This window comes from Scatophagus argus, chromosome 10 (genome assembly GCF_020382885.2).
Source record: "Scatophagus argus isolate fScaArg1 chromosome 10, fScaArg1.pri, whole genome shotgun sequence".
Taxonomy (NCBI): domain Eukaryota; kingdom Metazoa; phylum Chordata; class Actinopteri; family Scatophagidae; genus Scatophagus; species Scatophagus argus.
This window is the reverse complement of record NC_058502.1, coordinates 6,990,655-7,011,876: the sequence shown is the minus strand read 5'-3', so window position 1 is coordinate 7,011,876 and position 21,222 is coordinate 6,990,655. Positions and strand designations below refer to the sequence as shown.

The 21,222-nt window shown below is 40.5% G+C and overlaps 1 protein-coding gene across 4 annotated transcripts in view; it reads left to right on the top strand.

Moving 5' to 3' along the window:
* The window catches only part of phactr2 (phosphatase and actin regulator 2), a 38,789-nt gene extending 17,567 nt beyond the window's left edge, over positions 1-21,222 (top strand). For 3 of the 4 annotated variants that reach the window (XM_046401625.1, XM_046401627.1, XM_046401626.1), the window contains exons 2-13: positions 6,003-6,188; positions 7,544-7,618; positions 7,931-8,077; positions 9,357-9,602; positions 11,494-12,016; positions 12,117-12,298; positions 12,592-12,748; positions 13,143-13,198; positions 15,353-15,414; positions 15,825-15,962; positions 16,918-16,994; positions 17,607-21,222. In XM_046401625.1, coding sequence (XP_046257581.1) covers positions 6,003-6,188; positions 7,544-7,618; positions 7,931-8,077; positions 9,357-9,602; positions 11,494-12,016; positions 12,117-12,298; positions 12,592-12,748; positions 13,143-13,198; positions 15,353-15,414; positions 15,825-15,962; positions 16,918-16,994; positions 17,607-17,622 — 1,865 coding nt within the window. In that variant the 3' untranslated portion in view covers positions 17,623-21,222. The remainder of the gene's footprint in view (positions 1-6,002; positions 6,189-7,543; positions 7,619-7,930; positions 8,078-9,356; positions 9,603-11,493; positions 12,017-12,116; positions 12,299-12,591; positions 12,749-13,142; positions 13,199-15,352; positions 15,415-15,824; positions 15,963-16,917; positions 16,995-17,606) is intronic. The other variant, XM_046401628.1, reaches the window with a different exon arrangement.

The window sequence follows — 21,222 nt, the reverse complement described above, 5'->3', positions numbered from 1 at the left end:
CCTCAACACATGTTCCTGCTGTATCGTCTGAAAAAAGTCATGCTGGCTATGTCACAATACAAAGCCTCTTTTACCCTGCAGTGTGGTTCAAGACAACATATGCCTACCGTACCTCAGAAAATGTACGAAAAAACTGAACAGCTGTTAAAACAGTTAAACATATTATATGTTTAGTGTAGTTGTGTTGTGTAGAAACAATAATTACAGTTCACTGAACAGAACTGCGTGGGATTACTTTATAGGAATCTGTCGTGTCTCAAGTAGTGTTTCTGATGATCCCACTCTTGTCCAAATACTGACTCACCCTTCTAGCATGACACGGCGAGTCATTTCTTTCAAAATAAAACGCATTTAGTGTGGAATCATGGAGGCGGGTCAGCAGTTGTAATGTGTAAAAAAAAATATCCTTGAGTTGACTTAAGGTGGACTGTAGCCACATTAGCGCAGATAAAAAGCTGGGATCAGTATTGTTTTGGTAAAAATTTGTTGCTTTTCTCAGAGATCTGTCATGCCTTAAATGCAGGATTGCTGTAAAGCTGCAAGTGTTTGCAGTTCTTGTTTTAATAGATGGATTTTGATTTTCAGAATGGACCCAGGTTACTTAAACAGAATACATAACTGTTGTGTCACTCGGCTGATTAATAAACTGAGCTGCCCTCTTCTCTTCTTCTTCTAGCGGAGGGCAGGTTTGTCTTTCACAGGCTTTGAGGTTAAGCTATATTGTATTCTTTAGGGGTCTGTTTACTGATCATGGTTTGTGCTGTCACTTCCTTTGTTGCTGACATTTGATTGCTGTGTATCTCATGGGTTGGGGTGTGTTGAGGGGGCAGTGGGCGGGTGGGTGGAGATGATGTTGTCTCATAGATACTGGCATGGGAGAGGAAACGTAAACAAATCACTGGGGAAATATGAATCTGCTTTATGATGCGCCAGCAGAGTGGTGTGGTTTGGTTATGTTTTAGTACAAAAATGATCTGCTTTCGATTTAAAATAAGCACTTGGTTAAGGTTTGTTGTCCTTTGTTGTGCTGTTTACAATAATTAACATGTGGTTAGGAAACAGTTGTGGTCGAGCTTTAAAAAAAAAAGTTAATGATGACTGTTGGTTGAAAACAGGAAGCGAGGCGTGGTCTCTTTTGTCTGATGTTCTGTTGACCCTTCATCCACATCGCCCTCTTCCTCGCTATATAAAAACGTCACCTGACTTCCTCTTTTGCTTCTTGATCGTGAACGTGATACAGTTTGGGAATCTTTTCGAAACAACTGATGTTGTAAAGGTGCTCGATCAGGATTTTTGGAACCGATCGCAGAGTGCCGGAGAGTAATATTGGCCAATCCCAGTTACTCAGCAAAATGTTCTTTCTTTACCTTATTATTATTTATAGCTGTTAGTTATTAGTGGCACAATGAAAAAAATAAATATTTAGAAATAAGTAACAGAATTCTTCTACTTTTTTGTATTTCTATCATCTTCTTCAAAATTATAATCGCCGTACATTTGTGGAGTCAGATTTTGTCTGATTTAATCCACTATCTCTCTGCCTTGTTGGTATTTCATTAAACCAATAACAATTAAGGATGTCACGTTTCTCCAAATCCAAGCTTTATTTTGATTTTCAGTTTTTAAGGTTACTATCTGATCCAATTTTTCTATTTTAAACTTAGACTTCAGACTTTGAAATCAAAAATCTGTAAAATGTACAATCACCAGTCAATGGAGAACAAACTAGTAAACACAAAAACAAAAAGAGCCCAGAGGTGGGGCTGTACAACAGTACAGGTTTCAGAAAGCAACCAGGTTTTAAGTACAGCATGTACTTTCAGAAGATTTTCAGGTGGTTCTTTCAGAAGATGAGTATGTTCATATTCTCTGGTGAGATGGCTACTGTTTGTGCTGTCACAGTGTCACCTGCTCTCTCACTGGCCATAATTGTTGCTTTTACAGCCAGAAAACCTATCGAGAGCTTGGACGAATGTGAGTACGAAAGCCCATTTCCTTCCCACTGTTTCAATGAATGTGAATCTAGAGGGATCACATCCTCGTGTTTTTTTATTTAATTTTATTTTCTGTAATTCAACATTATATTTAAAACTGAGATTGTGCAATAATTTGCATCATGAAATGTGATGACATTAATTTACCAAATACCTGTGTGAGAAGGTTATGCATGATTTTCTCAGCCAGTGCAGTGAAGATCTCCAATGCAGATCTTCAAGGTCATCCAGGTGGGGTTGGGACTTGAACCTCCAGTACTCTGATTCAAGAACTGTTGAATCTTGGATCAAAATAGCTCTCCTCTAAGTCCTGTGCTATAGCTGACTTAACAATATGTGGATCTGTTTCTGTGCCCCATAGATATCTGGATCTAGTTAGATAGAGACGTTAGCAGAAGGTTAGAAGGACCAGTCAGTTGCTGTTCAGTAGAGTTTTGTTTTTCAGGGTCTTCAGTACTTGAACCACCTCTTCACATTTTAATTGGAGAAGGTAATGGGCAGAACACACAGCAGCTTCTTATAGCTGGAGTCCCACCCTGTCATGACATGTTGAACCAGCTTGTGAAGGCAAAACTGAAGCATTTCTTGTTTTTCCTTAAAGAAACAACTGCTGCAGTCATACTCTGGTGGAAAAAAGTGACCACTTTCCTGACTTTGCCCAAAACATGGGACATCTAGCTCAATCCCAACCCCTTGTAGGATGTCAGATTCACTGTGTGCAAAACATCCTATATGTAGTGATTGTCCAGCCTCCTTTTTGGCTTTAACAATGATCCTTGTGTTATCTGTTGTCACAGGGATGCAGCATTTCACATTACAGTTACTGCAGTGTGTGCTGTCTGTGCTGTCTGAGTTTTGAAAAGTATAGAGATAGAGAGTCCCACTCTCTCTTTCTCTCTATACAAAGTTACTCTGTCACCCAGATGTGGTCCCGGGCACCAAAATTTGGAAACAGTTCATTTTGAATCTGCAGGCTTATTCCAACAGCCTTTTTCCTGTGGGCCTGTTCATTGTTTCTGTCTTCCATTTTGATGGGCCTGGAAATGTTAAATAAAAGTGAAACATAAGTGCACCCTTGACCCATCCTCCCCACTTTGGGAGCAACTAATCTGGAGGACATGATTACTGGATTTTCAGTGGGAAAAAAAGAAAGCTATTGATGAGAGCAGAGTCATAGTTAAGCCAAGAATTTCTACAAAATTTAGTTATGCTCACATAATGACAATAAAGACTCATGAATCGTGAATCTTGACTATGATAGCATAATAAAGTGTCTGTACATTTAAATTTACCAACTCAGAAAAGTAGTTTTTTTCTCTCACTTCTTTGCTCTGCAAATAATAAGTTTGTCCATTGTCCCCGTTTGGTTCCCAGCAGAGGTTTAATAGTTGGGCTAATGGTGATGATAATCGCTGTTACTGATTTTCCCATCATTAGTGGCACAAAGCAGCTGCTGAAATGCACCTATTGTTGCGATTTGATATCAACACAGGAACAGGAAATGAGCGTGTGTGTGTGTGTCTGTGTGCACGCATGTATGAGACAGAGAACTAAATTGGTGTATGGGGAGAGTATGTACTGGGCTCTGCACTGCACTTTTCCATGTCTTGGCTCTTGGTTTTTGTGCTCTGTTAATGTTGTGTATGTTAATGATGTTTTTTTGCTGCATCCCACAGCAGTCAGGGTCAGGGTAAGGTGAGCAAGATTTAGTTGAGAACAATCATGTCTGCATACTTTTGCTTGATTCCATGATTTTTACATCACTTAAACAAAAGACAAATCTGTCGATTATTTTGTTATTTATTATTGGAGTTCACTTTTTAATTTAGGCTGAGGCTGATCTGTTTCTTGACAAGTTAACTGTCCCACAGGCGATCAAATGCTTTCGACCTTTTGTTTACTTTCGATGTAATGCAGTTTCCTCTTCCTGAAAAATTGTATTGATCGGCTATCATCAGTGAACAGCAGTCAGAGGCAGTTTATTTTCATCAGTTTCACCTCATGGCCAATATTGAGACATATTAAGCGCCAGATGGCCACCAACATCTAGTATTGGCATCGACACTGTCAACACTGGTGAGAGCCAGCAAAACAACAGGCTATTGATTGTTTTCAGTCTAACTTAAGGTTAGAATATGTATTTTCCTGCCTTGATATACATGGTGAGTGAATATTACAACTTACAAATAATGGTTGCTTTAGGCCAAAAGGCTGTCTAACCAAAGATTCCTTCCTTCCTATTGGTAAATGTGCTGAGTATCTGAATCACATGGGGATCTTTGCTGAGTTTCCACCTTTGGTCTGTGTGAAATCTGGGAGATTTTTTTTTACTGACTAAGCCTCTTAGAATTGAGAAAACTCTGCACACTTGCCTTGTTAACCAACCTTTTTTTCTATTGCGGTCAGTGGTTATTGAGATCAGTTGATTTGCTGGACGGTTGGTTGATGTTTGACTGTAACATCTTTACCTGTCATCAGCAAACTTCTGATTCAGTAACAGCATTGTCTGTGTGTATGTGCTCTTATTTTAGGATTAATGCTAAGGTTAAGGATCTTTGGGAGTACTACTGCATATGTGTAAAGGTGAATAAAGCATTTTGTGGCCCCTGAAGGAGCTGTGTGACATCTGATAAACTGCCTCAAGTGATCCTGGAGAAAAAACAATTTTTTCCTACCAATTAGGAAAAAATATTCTCAGGGTTTGGAGTTAGAAAGGAGTGAGCTTACCAGACGTTCAGTAGCCTGTTTCTCATCTCTGAATGAGGTTAGCAGCTGGAGGCTGCATTAGCCGCTACTAGCATGAGACCAAATCTTTATTCATTTTCACCAGTGAATTGCATCATGGGTAATGTAGGTGCCAGGTGTGAGGTGTGGAAGAAAGAAAGCATTGAATTAGGTATGTCGTCCTGCTGCATTTCCATACTTCATTGTGAGTTCAACAATGTTAAAGGAGTGCAATCAACAGAGTGGTCTTTTAACAGTATAAATTATTGAAGGATTGTGGTCATTTGAGGGCACCAGACCATTTCACTTCCTAGCTGCTGAAATAATTTCCCCTCCCTTTGAGTGAATAAATTTAGTAAGTCAATACCACAAATTGTGAGATTCCGGGTAAAAAAATACTTTAAGTACACAGAAATGATACTTTGGATCCCTGCTGAGCTCCTTACAGCCATGAGGCCTCAACAGTAGCTTTTATATAGCTGAAAAAACAAGAACTTTCCCCTGCCTGAATCTGAGGAATCACACACCACCTCTCTTTCCTCTGGCATGGCACACACACACACACACACACACACACACACACTCTCACACACACAGTATGCAGTATTTCAGAGTTCACGGCACTTCTAATCTTTCAACGGGAAGAGGAGGAGTCGTGGAAGGACAGGGATCTGGCCAAGACACACACACACACACACACACACACAAGCAAGCACACACACTGTAAATACTGTACAAAGACAGAGTTAGAAAAATTATTCCTGCTTAACCAGTGAAACCTGAGTTGTAGAGTGAAACAAGTGACTGATGCAGCAGCATACGTGAATGACAGTACAGCTCCCAGCTTAATTTTTTTCTTCCAGATTTTGCTCACTCTAATCCCTTAATACCCAATTTTTAGGATCATTAAAAAAGTCAGAAGTCTAAACAAAATCTTTCTGGAGAAGAAATACGTTTGTCTTATTGTCTGATATCATCTTTAACATGTTGAAAAAGTGTCGACTGGTGTACAGTACATCAGAGACGCACTGTGTCCAATAATGAAACTAATCAATGTTTTGCAGTGTGAGCAAGTGGAAAGATGGCTTAGTTTGAACGCATTAAGTCCAGCATTAGCTGTTACCAGAATAATGTTATTTATGTTTAACATACACATAAATAGATGTGATTCGTCAAGTGTTTGCAACATCTCCACGTATCAGAAGGCAGAAACTATCTGGTACGTAAAGAGAACTGTAGTAAAATTGTGGTCTTTGGTCTTATTCCTGCATATGTGTCTTCCAGTTGATGGGTTGGAGAAATCATCATCACTGGCCAGCTGTGACGTGGTGGTGGACAGCGCCACCAATACCCAGAATTCCCATGCATCACGGCAGCAGCGAGGCAAGCTGTCATCGCTGGGAAAACTTTTCAAACCCTGGAAGTGGAGGAAGAAGAAGACCAGCGACAGGTTCCAGGATCTTTCCAAAGGTAGGGTGTCTTGTGTGTGGAGTGTGTTTGCATTTGTGTGTGTGAGTTTTAATAGGATTGTATGAATGGAATGCTCTCCTCAGTCAACATCATGGCTGGCACTTTTGGATTTTTGCTGAGCGCTGGGTGTGAACCGGAGCGGTGTTGCTCCCAGAAGAGCTTTAAAAGGAGAAGAGGGAGCAGTTCATGTCCAGGTCTCACTGATTCATTGCTGAGGTGTTGCCTGGAAAACAAAAAGGGACAGAAGTTGATACCAAAAGCAGAGACTGTTTCACGGCTTCCAGGTTGATCTGACTTTTTCTTCATTAGGTATCTGTATGCAGGTTTCCTGCCTCCATGTCCCTCTAGTTGGTTTCAGGCTGCTTTCCGGGTGTGAAGCGAAACAAAATCATGATATACAGTTTCTCTTTCCACAAGTGAATTGTTTGGACGTTAGAGGCCAGCAGCTAGAGCTCATAGACATTCACCGGCTAAATCTCCCAACCCTACAAATGTTTGATGTTTCCTCTTTTCTCCTCCCTCAGGAACTGCATTACTCGTTCTACTTATGCAGTTCTTGTAGTCGTAATGTTGACACTTCGGTTGTTGAGTCCATTAGTTCGTGTCAGTGTTTTCTCATGATTTTCTTCCTCTGAAGAGATATTCTCAAGTGTGATCTCCAGCCATTTTTTGGTTGTTTTTTTTTTCTTTTGGGTTCCCAGTAATCCCTTGCTATTTTAACGGTATAAATCAGTATTAAATGTTGAGTAATGTCTTGTCTAATTGTGGCTTGTTGGATCTTATTTGTATTTATTTATTTATTATGGAGTGTACAAAACCAGTTTGTTCATGTAGGGCTCAATCTAATGATTCTTTCTGACCACCTAGCAAATGTCAAAAAATTCTGAAAAATGTTCCTAGTTTTATCCAAAGCATCATTCCAGATAATATTTAGTTTATTATCAAATATGTCAAAGTGAAGTACCAAATCTTCAGATCTGAAAAGTTGAAATAAGAAAATGTCTGTTATGTAAACAGTTGTAGTTTTTTATGTGGATTGACTAATCAACTAGTTGACTTATGTTTTCAGCTAAAACTGTGCGATCAGCTCATGTGGTAACTCAGCTCAGATCACCTTGTGAGTCAGGCAAATTCATTTCCTCTCAAGAAGTTTTAGAGAAAATCTCCCATAACAGTTGGAGCAGGATGACAAAATAAATGTTGTTCCTCATCTATGACTCGATGTGTGGTGCTGCTTTGTGCAGTGCAGGGTGGAGATTGTAGAGAGGTTTTCGCAATAAGAGGAGGAAAGTAACTGTTGTGAAATACTCTTAGCTAGCAGTAGCATACGCTGACCAGATCTGTTCATCTTTCAGTTCTGGAGAGAAAAATCTCCACCAGACAAACGAGGGAGGAGCTCATCAAGAAAGGAGTTCTCATCCCTGACCAAGGTTTGTCTGATGACTCACTCACATCTCTTCATTCATTTATTTATTTCCACTTATTTATATACAGTATTTCATTCACTGGTGAATTGCACAATCTCTCTGTGAACTGCTTGCATAATGGTGTATTTTTCATCAGCTATTTGTGTTTCCATTTCCAGTGTCTTTTACGCTTGAGTTTTAACTTTTAACCAGCTGTAAAATAATGAAAATCTAGGCAGGATCTATTTCTGTTTTTTGACCTGTTATTATGTTAGAGGTCACAACTGAGGATCAGTAATTTATGTATTGTAACTGTTTTTTTTTCTTAATTCCTAGATGAAACTATCAGCAGTGAAAACCTGAATGGCCATGCCACGTCCAGTGTGACATCCGAGGAGGTCAAAGTTCACATTGAGTCTCCAGAAGCACCACTGGAAGAACAGGAACAGGCCCCCGAACCCCTCAGCACAGGGGACAAAACCGGTAAGTCAGGGTCAGTTACTGTTTGGAGTCCTTTGCTTTTGGATCTCTGTGCTAGTGAGATAATAGTTATTACTAGTGTATAAACTTCAACAAGAATCACCTTTGTTTTGGGTTTTGTCTTTTTTTCCTGAATGTGACAAACTTTCATTTTGAGTATTACAAACCAGTTACTACGAGAATATCGGCACAATTATCACAGAGACCGTTAAGCAAATTATGCAACGGGAAGGCCTCCACTGAGAGTGGTACAGTTTTGAAGGAAGAAATCAGAGTATCTACACACAGAAGGAAAACATAAGTAAACAAAAGCTAGCCGGAGGCCTAGAGAAGGAGAGAAAACTGTGTTACAAAGAGGCTCTTTCTCTCCGCTTTTATTATCATGGAGCTATTTCACGCCTCAAGCATATAAATGTTACACTCCAAGTTTATAATTCTCTTTTGTGCTACATGGAGACGTTCTGAATCCACAGTGATATTAACGTGTCAAGTAGGCAACAAAGATAATCCTTTAATCAGTTTGCTTGAACAAATGTAAATGTAGTCAGACGCAAAGTGCCGAAACATATCATTGGAATGTGGGGCTTTTACAGCAACTGCATTTTTATATGCTAGAACTAAATGTTACAGCTTTTTTTAGACACTGGTTGCTTTGAAGTTTTTCCCTCTCAGTGGAGGAGTGAATTTGTATCGGCAGCAGCTTTCTGTCTGACATTGAATCCTCTGTGGCATCTCTGACCAGGTCTAATGTGTTCAAATAGATATTCCCATTATATCAGCCTGCAGCAGGCATTCGCAGTCTGAAAAGAGCAGTAGCCACCTCTAATGCCTGCCTCTCCCTCAGGAGACAGGCCACTGTTCTTCTGTCTGATGCTGCCTAAGTGTTGCGCTGTTCTCATCTCAACCCTGTTAGCATTGACCTCAGAGCCATTTGTTTGTTTATTTGTCAATAATCAGAGCGGCCCAGGCAACAAACACTGCATATGCGGTAGCAGAACACCTTCACAGTGAAGAATGGGGAAGGTGTATGGGTATCTGTCATAATTCAAAGCCTTACACATTATTCATTGTGATACAAAAAGCTGCTCAAGACTAACAGATTAAACATCATCTCGCATCATCATTAGCCCAACTTGCCTCTTTCAGTCCGTCTTTCTTTAGTTGTCTGCATGTCCATTTGTGCGTCCGTTTGCACAGATGTACATCTTTTATCTTGCTGCCAATTTCTGTTTTAACCTCTAAATACCGTACTTTTCTTCCCTGCTTCCTCTGCTCTGCTCAGAGAGTTGTGATACTAAACCTCTTGCTCGGGCAAACCAGGCGCGACCTCGAGACACTCAAGCTAAAAAGCAGCCAAGTGCCACTCTGCCTGCCTCTTCCAAACCCGCAGGTGGCACTGCAGCCATAACCAAGCACAGAGATGGTGCCACGGGGACTAAAAAGACCACTAAAACCACAGGCAAGACAGGGTCATCCAGTCAAGCTAAAGCTAACCCTCGGACCACTAACAACACTAGTCGCGGGACTGGTAAGTTCAGCAAGTCGGGACTGAAGCCAGCTTGCCTGTCTGCCTCCCTGCATGGATAATGTGCTTCTGCCACAGTCTGAAGCAAAAGAAGACCTCCTCATAAAGTCATCTGCCCCTCCTACTCCTTGGCTTCATGTGCACTGCCTCATGTGTTTGAAGTGCTAGTCAAGTCAAGTTTCTGTCAAGTGGTTATAGAATAGCATTTCCCTGTTTCTCCCTCTAAATAATGTCCTTTCCTCATTAGAAGAGATTTCCATTCAAGTGAGTAACTGTAGGAGTGTTTGGTTATGATCTCTTTGTCTGTTTTCTGAGAAAGCAGAAGTGAAGATTTCTGACTTTAAAACTGTGAGAATCTGTGTGTATGTGCGTGCGTGCGTGTTTGTGTGTGTGCGTGAGAGAGAGAGAGAGAGAGAGCACATCACATGAGTGACTGAAGTCAGTGTTGCATGGCCTTCATAAAATGAGCTGACGGACTCATGTGGTTATGATTGATAGCATGATGCTAGAGCATGATGATCACCCTTGTGTGTGTGTGTGTGTGTGCGCGCGCGTGTGTGTGCACTGAGCCCACGTTATTGCATGTGATGTTCATGCAGTCTTTTCTGAAGGCTTCTGTTTACTTTATGTTGAGTTACTCAGGACGTTGGACAAAAGTTGTTTCATTAGTGTTTTAACAACAGTTTAAATTCATCCACCTCCTCAGGCTTCTTTTACCAACACACAAAGACACTTCACAGACACATAGAGGACTATTTAGGTCTGTATCACCTTAGGTATTTGAATTTGTCACAGTTTTAAAGATGTGACCAGAAATGATTATTTTAACATGGAGCTTTTATGTCTGACAGCCTGTTTCACGGCTTTACAGCTTCAAGCCACGTGAATTGTGGAATGCACATATTTCAGCACTGTCGTTGAGGGCTGAAATGTTTATTCAGTTAATTGATGAGACAGGAAAGATGTTAGTGTGAATATTTTTGGGTTTTGGACTGTTGGCTGGAGAAAAATCAAAGGATTAAGTGATTAGTCGCAGCTCTACTGTACAACTGAAATAAAAGTTTGCTGTGTGCTACTGTATACATACTGTGTTCTTTTGAGTAACAGCCAGAAACCAAAAGGGAGAACTTTATATTTAATAATTCCTAGTTTAATTTTGCATTAATTCAATGAGAGGCCGTAAGTTTTCAGTCAGTGTAGATGAAGAACTTGATCCCATAAAAAAGCTGCTTTATTTTAAGGCATACTTGGTTAAAGCAGTAACATCAGCATTCAGACAGCTGCAATACAAAAGCCACAGACTTTTAAACAACCCACATTAGCTCTTCCTGCTCGAACTTGAACAAACATGAACACACGTCTTGTCCCCCACCTTAGCTTGTTGAATGAGTGTCCAAACAAACGTTCGCTGGGAGAACAGCCCACCGCTAACATCAGTTTGCAGGCCGGATAGATAAAATTAGCCACTCGGCTGTGGGACATAAAATACTATGTAAACTTCCCTTTTACTGTCACTTTGGCATGTTTAGATAATGGTGTGGTCCTTACTTATTAATAATACTGCTAAGAAACGCTGTCTGCACATGGCTGATTTATTCAAGTGAAAGCTTGTCAACTTTTTCTCTTGTTGTCCAGCTGAGGCTCAGCACACACATCTAAAATAAAAAGAAGCATTTCTGATATTTCCCTGAACACTTTTTCCTTTTTTATCAGAAAAATATTAACAGTACATTTAAAACCATATTGACAATATTGTATGGTGTTATATTTAATAATTTTAGTTGTTATTTATGTAACCTGCATGTCTTCAGACTGCAGGGGAAAACTGCGCACATGGAGGAAAGAAGTCTGATTTTTTTTCTTCTCTGTTTTTCTTGCTCCTGCTTCTCCTCAGCTAAATCCTCCCATCCAAAGAAGACAGGGTGCACAACAAAAACCGCTCCTGCCTCCACCTCCAACCTTCGTCCTCGTGCGTCTAAGGACGCCGGTGGTGCTGCACAGAATGGGGGCGCAGATGCAGGGACCAGCCGGAAATCAGAGACTTCCGCATCTTCCTCTGTACCTCAGAAGACCTCTTCAGAGACTCCTGACAAGCCCGGGGAGTTAAAGTCCTCATCCCTTTCCTCAGACACCAAGTGTCCCTCATCTAATGAGTCGGAGGGAGCTGAGGCTCCTTCTCAACCTGGTCTAGAGCCTAAATCTGCTCTCAAGGCCTCTGCTGCAGGCGAGGAGACCCACAAAGGTATGTCCACTGTCCAGTCTCCCCATGTCAACACCTCTACAGAGGACACTTCCTTCACAGAGGGAAAGATGGACAGCAGCTCAAAGGGAGCGACACAGAAGCCAACAGGTGGCGAGGGAAGTGAAGAAGAAAAGAAGAAAGGAGAGCCAGAGTCTGTTGTGGAGAACAGCTCGAGGTAAAAACCTATTAAAGTCTTCTATTAAAGAGGTGGTTAAACATTCCTGATGTTACGTTTGCACACCTGCCTGCTGTTGTATTGTCATTGTTCCCTGCAGGTCAGCAGAGTGCCAGCCCGAAAAACCACAAGGCCTCAGCGTGAACACGGAGCAGGCTGAGGTGACGGTGATCCCCGATAGGCCGAGAGACAGCCAAATGAGTGACTCTGATTCTGACGGACCTATCCTGTACCGCGACGAGGAGGAAGAGGAGGAGGACGACGAAGACGAGTACACAGGCAGTATGGCATTAGTTTTCTAACGCATCACAACATAACAGACACAGGAAAAAAGATGATAGAGCTCATACTAACAGTTTAGAGAAGCTCCTCATGGCTACACATCGTGAGCTTGCGATGTGGTGACATGACGTTTCTATGAGGCATTTCTTCAATAACAAGCAATAACAATCACACACATTTTAATGGATGTTTGACCAGTTTTGAAAATAGAGCCAAAAAATGCCAGAAGTAGATGTTGAGCCATCTAGCTGAGAACGATGTGACCAGCTCTCCCTGTTGTGTCTCTGTTCCAGGCTCTTTGGCCAGTAAGATCCGCCGACGAGACACCCTGAACATCAAACTGAGGAACCGACCCAGCAAGAAAGAGCTGGAAGAGAAAAACATTCTGCCACGGAGCTCCGAGACAGAAAGACACGAGCTCCGACAGCAGATAGGCTGCAAACTAGTCAGGTACACACTCTTTCTCTCATGCACACACACACACACACACACACACACATGCAGCATGCTGTGAAAATGTAGTTAGGTGTGAATTTTTATCATAGATTTGGCGGTGCTGCAGGATGACGTTTTTGGTGTAGATGTGTTGGCGGTGTACTTGTACAAAGTTGAGTGGTTTTTTTTCCTACCAGATGAGGCTGGTGGCAAATAGTCTTTGGATTAACACGGTTTAAAAAAAGGGTGTAAAATTTAAAAATGTAAAAAAAAATGTTTTTTCTCCCACATGTTACTGTGATATCTCTTGTTGTTTTTCTGTAGAAGTCAGTGTAATGTTTAAATCATTTCTTCTTCTTCTGTTCCTTGCAAAAAAAAAAAGTATGTGAACACAGTTTGCTCTTTTCAGGCGCCTGAGCCAAAGACCCACCACAGAGGAGCTGGAGCAAAGGAACATCCTCAAGCGTAAGTTCCTGAAACAACCGTTGAACTGAGAGATTATGTGACTGACCAATTAGATGATGATGTTAAGGAGCTGTGGTGCAGTGGTTAGCACTGTTGCCTCATAGCAAGAGGGTTCCAGGTTCGAATCCCAGTCTGGGCCCTTCTATGTGGAGTTTGCATGTTCTCCCTGTGCCTGTGTGGGTTTTCTCCGGGTTCTCTGGCTTCCTCCCACAATACCAAAAACATGCACATTAGTTTAATTGGCTACTCTAAATTGCCCCTAGGTGTGAGTGTGAGAGTGTGTGGTTGTTTGTCTTTGTGTGTTGGCCCTGCGATTGACTGGCGACCAGTCCAGGGTGAACCCCGCCTCTCGCCCGTAGTCAGCTGGGATAGGCTCCAGCTCCCCCGCGACCCTGACAGATAAGTGGTATAGAAAATGGGTGGGTGGGTGGGGGTGGGTGTTAAGGAGCTAGAAAATTAATAGTGCGTAATTTTTTCAGCTTTGACAGTATCAGGAAGGATCGATATGAATCCGTTGCATGGAAGTGTGTGTGCTGTTGCAGTTGCTTTGCACCACTTTGCAAAATCTGCGTGGTGGGGATGTGATTTCCTGCCAGGGAGAAACTGAAAAGCACTGGATAAATATACTGTAGTAAGCTCTGTTACAATATACAGCTTTGGATTATCTCTCAAACTTCAAATTAGGTAGTCATATCCTGCTACAGAATTTGAGAAATTTGAGAAAATTGTTTTCTTGATTTTCTGCAGTACCACTTCATGTTTCCAAATTGACACATTCTACTGCATTATGCTGCCTCAAGCATTGTTACGGGATTATAGCTAACAAAACTGAGAACGTGCATAAATGTGCAATTCAGATTTTATTTTCTCTGAAGCTGTATTCGCATCCATTTTTATCCTTGGCACAAAGAGAAAGTCCACATGGGTCTCAACTGCAAGAACAACATTATGTGTCTGCCAGGTGTAACAGGTATTATGGTGTTCCAGCTGTCCAGCAGAGACGGCCTCATGTGTCTCATTAATCAGATCAATGAGACAGATATGTCCCTCTAAATTATGAGTTACTGTCTGTTAGAAGCTTTGTGTCTGATGTGGGCCCTCACACTGTGTTAGCTGGCTGAACTGTGCACAATACACACACTGCCCAGTAGCCCTGATAAATATTAAACAGACTCTGTGCATTTATTTTTGATGTCACAATATCAAGAAGTGCTTAAATCATTGCACTGGAGGGTTTGCTCACTTGCTTTTTGGGCCTACTTTGCATTTCAGAGACTTAAAGGAGGCATTCACGCTTTGGGTGATACAATTTCAAAGTCATTTTGCTCTTGGCTTAACTGAACTTATTCAAATAGCTTTTCTCCTAATGAAAACTCAGTAGTTATGTAATATCTGTTGCTTTATGCTTAAAGTGTAAAATAGTAGCAAACAGCCCACAAGCACTTGTTTGTATCCCGTGGATACAACACAGGAAATTAAAACTCTGATATCATCCAATCAGTTGGTGGTAGATCACAGGAGAATTGTAGCATAACTCAATTGCAGCATTATTACAGAAGGCCATTGAACATTATGCTGAGCAAGTTCCTCTCTTTGTCACTACAGTTTATCAGTGAGAGGAAACATTAAGTTCTTTGTGGCTGTAATTAAATGTAGGAAAGCTGCAGTCATGCTGATCTATGGATGTAAGGAAAGTTTAAGTGCCAGGACATTTAGCTTGTGTCCAAGATTTTGTTTGCGACTTCAGCCTCCGCTGTGTACAGCACGGAGACCTCTGACTTTTTATTTTGCGACTTCACAGAGAGAAGTTAGTAGTTGCACCCAGTTGTAGTGATTATGGAACAGAACTGTCAGGTGACTGGTTACTGTGCTTCTGTTTAAACCTCTGATGGGACCACTAGAGGTTAACTGACATCCCAGGCCAAGTTGCCAAAAGGTCCTTAGACACACACAAACACGCAGTACATCAATGAAGACACTACAAGAGAGAGTACATTACAGATTTGACCCAGGTCCATCATTACTTTTGTTTTGTTTATGTTTAAACACGTTTTAATATGCCAAATGACATCTTGCTGTTATTGCTAAGTAGAATCAGAAGCTTGTTGCAGACACAGAAGGTGTGATGTGACTCTGCTGGTTCTTTGCTTGCAGAGAAGAATGAAGCAGAGGAGCAAGAAGCCAAGCAGGAGATTAAAAGGAGACTCTCCAGAAAGGTACTGTAAACACCAACCCCACACACACACACATGCAGAGTGAGTCTATATTTAGTGGCTAAGTCACATAAGGAGTCAGAGTTGTGTTGAGAGAGCCATCTAGTGGACACATATGGAACTGAAACTCTCAGCTGAGAAGTTGGACATTTTCTGTCATTGTAGCTCTTTTAATATTTCACATTTCATATGTTCCCTTCTCTTTAAAATGTTATATTACATAAAGTGTATGAAACCAGACCAGATTGACCAGAACAGTCATATGTTCAGTCATTGTGCTACTTATGTATGGAATGAAAGAACTATGTTAGTCTTTAATACAACAATACAAGTATTTGTTTGTTTGTATTTGAGTATTTGTTAATACGTGTTTATAGTCACATTTGTCTCCCTCTATCTGTGTGTGTGTGTAGCTGAGTGTGAGGCCTACAGTGGCGGAGCTTGTCGCTCGCAGGATCCTACGTTTTAACGAATATGTGGAGGTAACGGATGCCAAGGATTATGACCGGCGGGCAGACAAACCCTGGACTCGGCTTACTCCCGCTGACAAGGTGCTACAGTCAATATGCTCCACTGTAAAGTCTTGATTTTTAGTTTAGTTAACTGTTTTTTTTTCCTTTTATTATGTGGTCAGCTATCACTAGTACAGTATATTGCCAAGTGTATGTGGACAGCTGAGCATTACACCTACAACTAATTGTTTAATTCTTAATTCCTACTATACAAATGTCGTCCATGTCTTTCTAAAAGCTCCTCATAAAAGCTGCAAAGCCCTCCAGGTGTGCTGGAGGGCAGTTTCTGTGTCAAGCCTGCCCTCTGCTGTTTATGTGTAGAACTGCACATTTCATAGAAATCACAGACCTCGTCGGTCCTGGTAACAGTCCCAAATCCTAAACACTGAACCCTCATGGATTTTAATTGACATCACCTGCATAACCAATACAAGTGCCTGAGGCCAGGAGACTGCGATACAAACGCTGTATGAGGAAAGGGACAGGACATTACATGACCCTGTGGCAGTCAAATTCCAGGCTCACATTTTATATACTGTTGTTTAATGAAACTAAGAGTTATACACTAATTCAATTTGTTGTTATTACTGTTGTTTAATATTAATAGACAAGAAGAAATAAATATAATCGTGCCCTAAAGAGAACAAGACACTTGTTTGCTGCTGTGTGCACATAAACTTGTTCTTGGCACCTTTTTTAAATCATGGCCTGTCAACATTACACCATTACACTATGAATTATGGGTAGTTCCTTGAGGCAAGGTCTGCAGCAGTGCAGATTTATGGAACGGATGCATAAAGAGCGTAAAAAGTCAAAATGAGTGGCCACAGACTGACTGTGATTAGACTGAGCAATAGCTGTGTGTTGATGTTGTGGGTGTGTGTCTAATGAACAGGTGGCCTTAACCTGCCAGGTGCAGTTTTATCATTGTGTGTACGTGCGTGCGTGTGTGTGTGTGTGTGTGTGTGCGCGTACATGCTTGTGTACCCCTCAGGCTGCTATCCGTAAGGAGCTGAATGAGTTTAAGAGCCGAGAGATGGAGGTTCATGAAGACAGCAAACAGTTCACCAGGTACTGGAGCGGTCGATGACCTCCACCATTTAGCTTAACTCTGACTATAACTTACGCTTCATTAGTAATTTATCACCATAAATCCTGCTGTTTATTAGCTCTCGTTGATCAATATTTATATTATCCTGGTGCCCCAAAGCCATTTCCTCTAACCACATTAAAGTCATGATATACACCTGGGTCGACTCCAGTTCATTAGCCTCAGGCATTGATTGCCAATAAAGTTTGGGTTCACTCACTTGTATGTTATTAGATCTATGTAACATGGCTTTATGGGTGTATTGTATTGCTGCACAGTGCAGAGAGGGTAACTACTAATACAGCCTTTTATCTGTTGCTGGAGATCATTCAGACATCTTCATCAGAGTAGTCCAAAAACATCATGACACCAACATAATTTTCATTCTCTAAAGCTGTTGGCTGCAGCTCAAGGTAACCATACAGCAGCTAAACTACATTGCATGTGCATACATATTTTGCTCTATAGGGAGAGGGACTGCAAAAATGTTGTAAGATACTAAACATAAATTCTACAGGAGCATTTTTAGGATCTAACATACTTGCTTGGTGTTGTATTTTTATGAATTACAGCCTGTGTGTTTATGTTTACAGATTCCATCGGCCTTGAGTGCTCTCATGGCCAGCTGGACGTCAGCAACACAAGCTCTCAAGTCTACAGCTTCCAGCAGTCCTCCACACACTCAGTGTGCAGCTCAGTCCACTTTGCTTTGCGATCCTCTTGCACCTGATGATATTCTGTCTTCAGTGACAGCTACAGGTGTGCTTAAGGCCTTGGCCCATCAATGGATACCAGTGACACATTTACGCATATCTGTAATCAGTGTGTAGAGCTCTGATTAGAGCCATTTATTTATTGTAGATGGCCTCGCTCTGTTGTGTTTTTGGGTTGGGGTTTTTTTTGTTCTCTTCAGACCTTGTAATGAGAGGTTCCAGGAAGAAAACCTGGGTACAATTACCCTGACTCAGTTGTACTAAAGAGTTTGTGTACTTGCCAAGCTATGCCTTGTCATAAACTGCCCAACAGGACACATATGGACATCCTCCTCAAACAGGAAATGGGAGTGATTGGATGTTTGTGTGCTGATGTGTGTCAGAGATCAGAAGGGAGGAGATTTAGTTTGTTCTGCTTCGATGTGCCTCGTGGAGGTGAATCGGAAATACTTTTTAGACATATTTAAACTAGTTGCCACTAGAGGGCATTGTATCATAAGAGTTACTGAACCTTAAGATGAAAACTTATATGTAAGTGAAGAACCTGTAAGTGTTATATTTATAACTGCTGAAGCTGAGGGTTTGGTGGACATTTGAGTCTCTGATAGTGAAGTGCAATGGAAATCACTCAAATTCAAGCCAATTTTAATCTCGCAGCACTCTTGATACATGATGATCACCCACCATCATTTATCCTGTGTTGAGTTATTAGGTGCAAACCTCTGATCATAAAGTGCTGGACTTGCTGTTTGGATAACTTTGAGGTCACTTTTCATTATAGACTTTTGGCTGGAGCTCTTACTCTGAGTCACGTGGTGCAAGAGCTAGTCAATCAATTGAGTAGTCAATCAACAAAAAATTAATCTGGAACTATTTTTGTAATTGATAAATCATTTCAGGTATTGTTTAAATGAAAATGCCCCAAATTTGCTGTTCAAGTAGTGATTTGATTCTGTGTTTGGCATGTATGATATTAAAATGAATTCCATTGGGATTCGGACTGTTTGGTCGGATAAAACAAGCAGGATTTGAAGAGGGAGGATGTGGAAAATTGTAATGGCATGTTCCACCATTTTCTGACATTTTAGAGATGAAATGATTAATCAAATAATTGAACAAGTCCGCAGATACATTGACAGTCAAAATAGTCATTGGGTGCTGTGCTAAAATGCACTTTATCTCTGAGTGTTATATGAGAAGGTTTGTATCAGGTTAATTTCCGTATGCTAAATATGAAGGTACAGCCAGCAGGGGATTAGCTTAGCTTAGCATAAAGACAGGGGGCAGGGGGAAGCAGTTAAGTTGGTTCTAGACATTTTAGTTTTTGTACACATAAAGAAAAATGAGATTAGCTGCCACTAGGTTTTTATTTTGTTTTTTTGTTGTTGTTCTTGTAATTGTTAAACAGAGCCAGGCTAGCTGTTTCCTTTTACTTCCATTCTTTTTGCTAAGCTAAGCTAATTGCACGTTAGTTGTAGCTTCATATTTAGTGCACAGGCATGAGTGTGGTATCAATCTTCTTATCTAACTCCTGGCAAAATAGTGAAGTAAAGTATTTCCCAAAATCTCAAATTATTGCTTTAATATCACATTTAAGGAAAAACTAAAGGATTGATGTCATCATAATCCAAGTTGACACCTGGAGGCAGTGAAGTAGCAGCCCATATTCTGCTGCCCATTGGGATTAACTTTGTTTTTTATGTTCTTTTGGAAAGATATTAAATACAAATGGGCAAAACAGATGGCTGCTGAGGCATCCCCTTTTGTTTAAATGTACAGATACACAGAAAATAGTGTATGTGTAGATTTATGTATGCTAGCAACATTGCTGAGGTGGTTTGGTCTTTTGGATCACTAGTCAGCTTTGCTTTTATAGATATTCTCGATCTAAACGCTCAGCAAAGATTAAAAAAAACAAAATGCTCAAGATGCATGTGTGTTTCAGGACCAATAAGAAGCTGTGACTAAGACAAACAAAACACAAGGCCCCTTGCTCAGCGCAGCGGATATAAAAATTCAGCTAAAACATTAGCGATGTTTTTTCCTTCCCAGCATATTTGGACTATAACAGGAGTTGTTGGCTAAAAGGCGATTGACAGATTGAGCTTGCTGACGTCCGAAGGCTTGTCTTCTCAGAATAGATCTCCAACATTTACGACACTCGTCACTCTTTCAAAGGGATTGAAAAGATTGAAAAGGACAGATGTATTCTTTCAGTTTCTGAACTGTGTGGAGGTGGCAACATGAAGTGATGTACAGCGATGGAAAAGAACCAACAGTATTCAATGATGTCAATGTGTATGTTGTTATATATTGATTATTTTGTACAGAATGTATATCGAGCATGTGCATACATTGAAATGAGTTTTACTACCAGTATGATTTACAATAGACATTTGATGTGAATATTTTAAGCTCTGATTTTAGTTGTCTTTTTTTTTTATTATCATCCTCAGACAAAGGTAATGGAATTAATAGTTCAGCACATATTCAAGTTCTGTTTCTAGACCATGAACAATAGATACACACATTTCTGGTTGTTTGCTGTTCTGCTCCACCTTCTCTCAGCAGATGCATCGCAGCAGGTATTTCACGGATGGCAACTCAGTTTAAAGCAGTTTGTAATCCTCTCTGGTCCACACTTTTGATTTATTTCTCCAGATGACCGCGGGTCACTCTGCATAGACTAGGAAAGAACAAAACAGGATGCAAACTCTAGTAAACCATGTGTGAAATTAGCTTCCATAAAGGTAACCATGATGCACACCAACAGCAAATACGGTAATGAAAGATCAGAAAGCTCTTTTACTTTACATGCACAAATTAAAAGTATTACCTTGTCGTACAGCTTTGATCCAACCATTGCTGAGTAAACATGAATATGCTGCTTGCATCTGTTAAAACAAGACAATAACTGAAGCCAGATAAAGGAACAATATTTATTTTAACCCAGCCTATTTAGCATTTAGAAGCACCATCTAGTCATTGAGTAAATGAGATCCAAAAATGTTCTGGGGCCAAAGAAACTCAATCCTTTTAGTGTTCAATAATATATTTTTAAACAACTTGAACTCCTTACATGAAGTATCCGCAACTGCTGAATGAACATGAATACTTGGTAATAAATACTATAACATATTTGTAATCTTACGTAATGATAATGACACAGGTTTCGAATACATTTATAAATGAATTCAAACCTGTCCGTGAATGATTTGTACATGTGTATAAATGGTTAATAAATGTCGTGTAAGGATTAGTTATGATAGGAAATGTTATATTGAGCAGCCAGTTATTAATAACTGTTAATACACCAGTTGTGGATGTGTCTTAAATTGGAGTTATAATTGGCAAAGTACATTAATAAACACTTAAAATGCCTTTTTTTTCTTTTTCTTTTCTATCGTGTCTTATAAATCATTTGTGAAGTGTTTCTATGCTGCCAAATGCTTATAAATGCTAAACAGAGAGGCTAAAATAAAATGCTTGTTTTTTA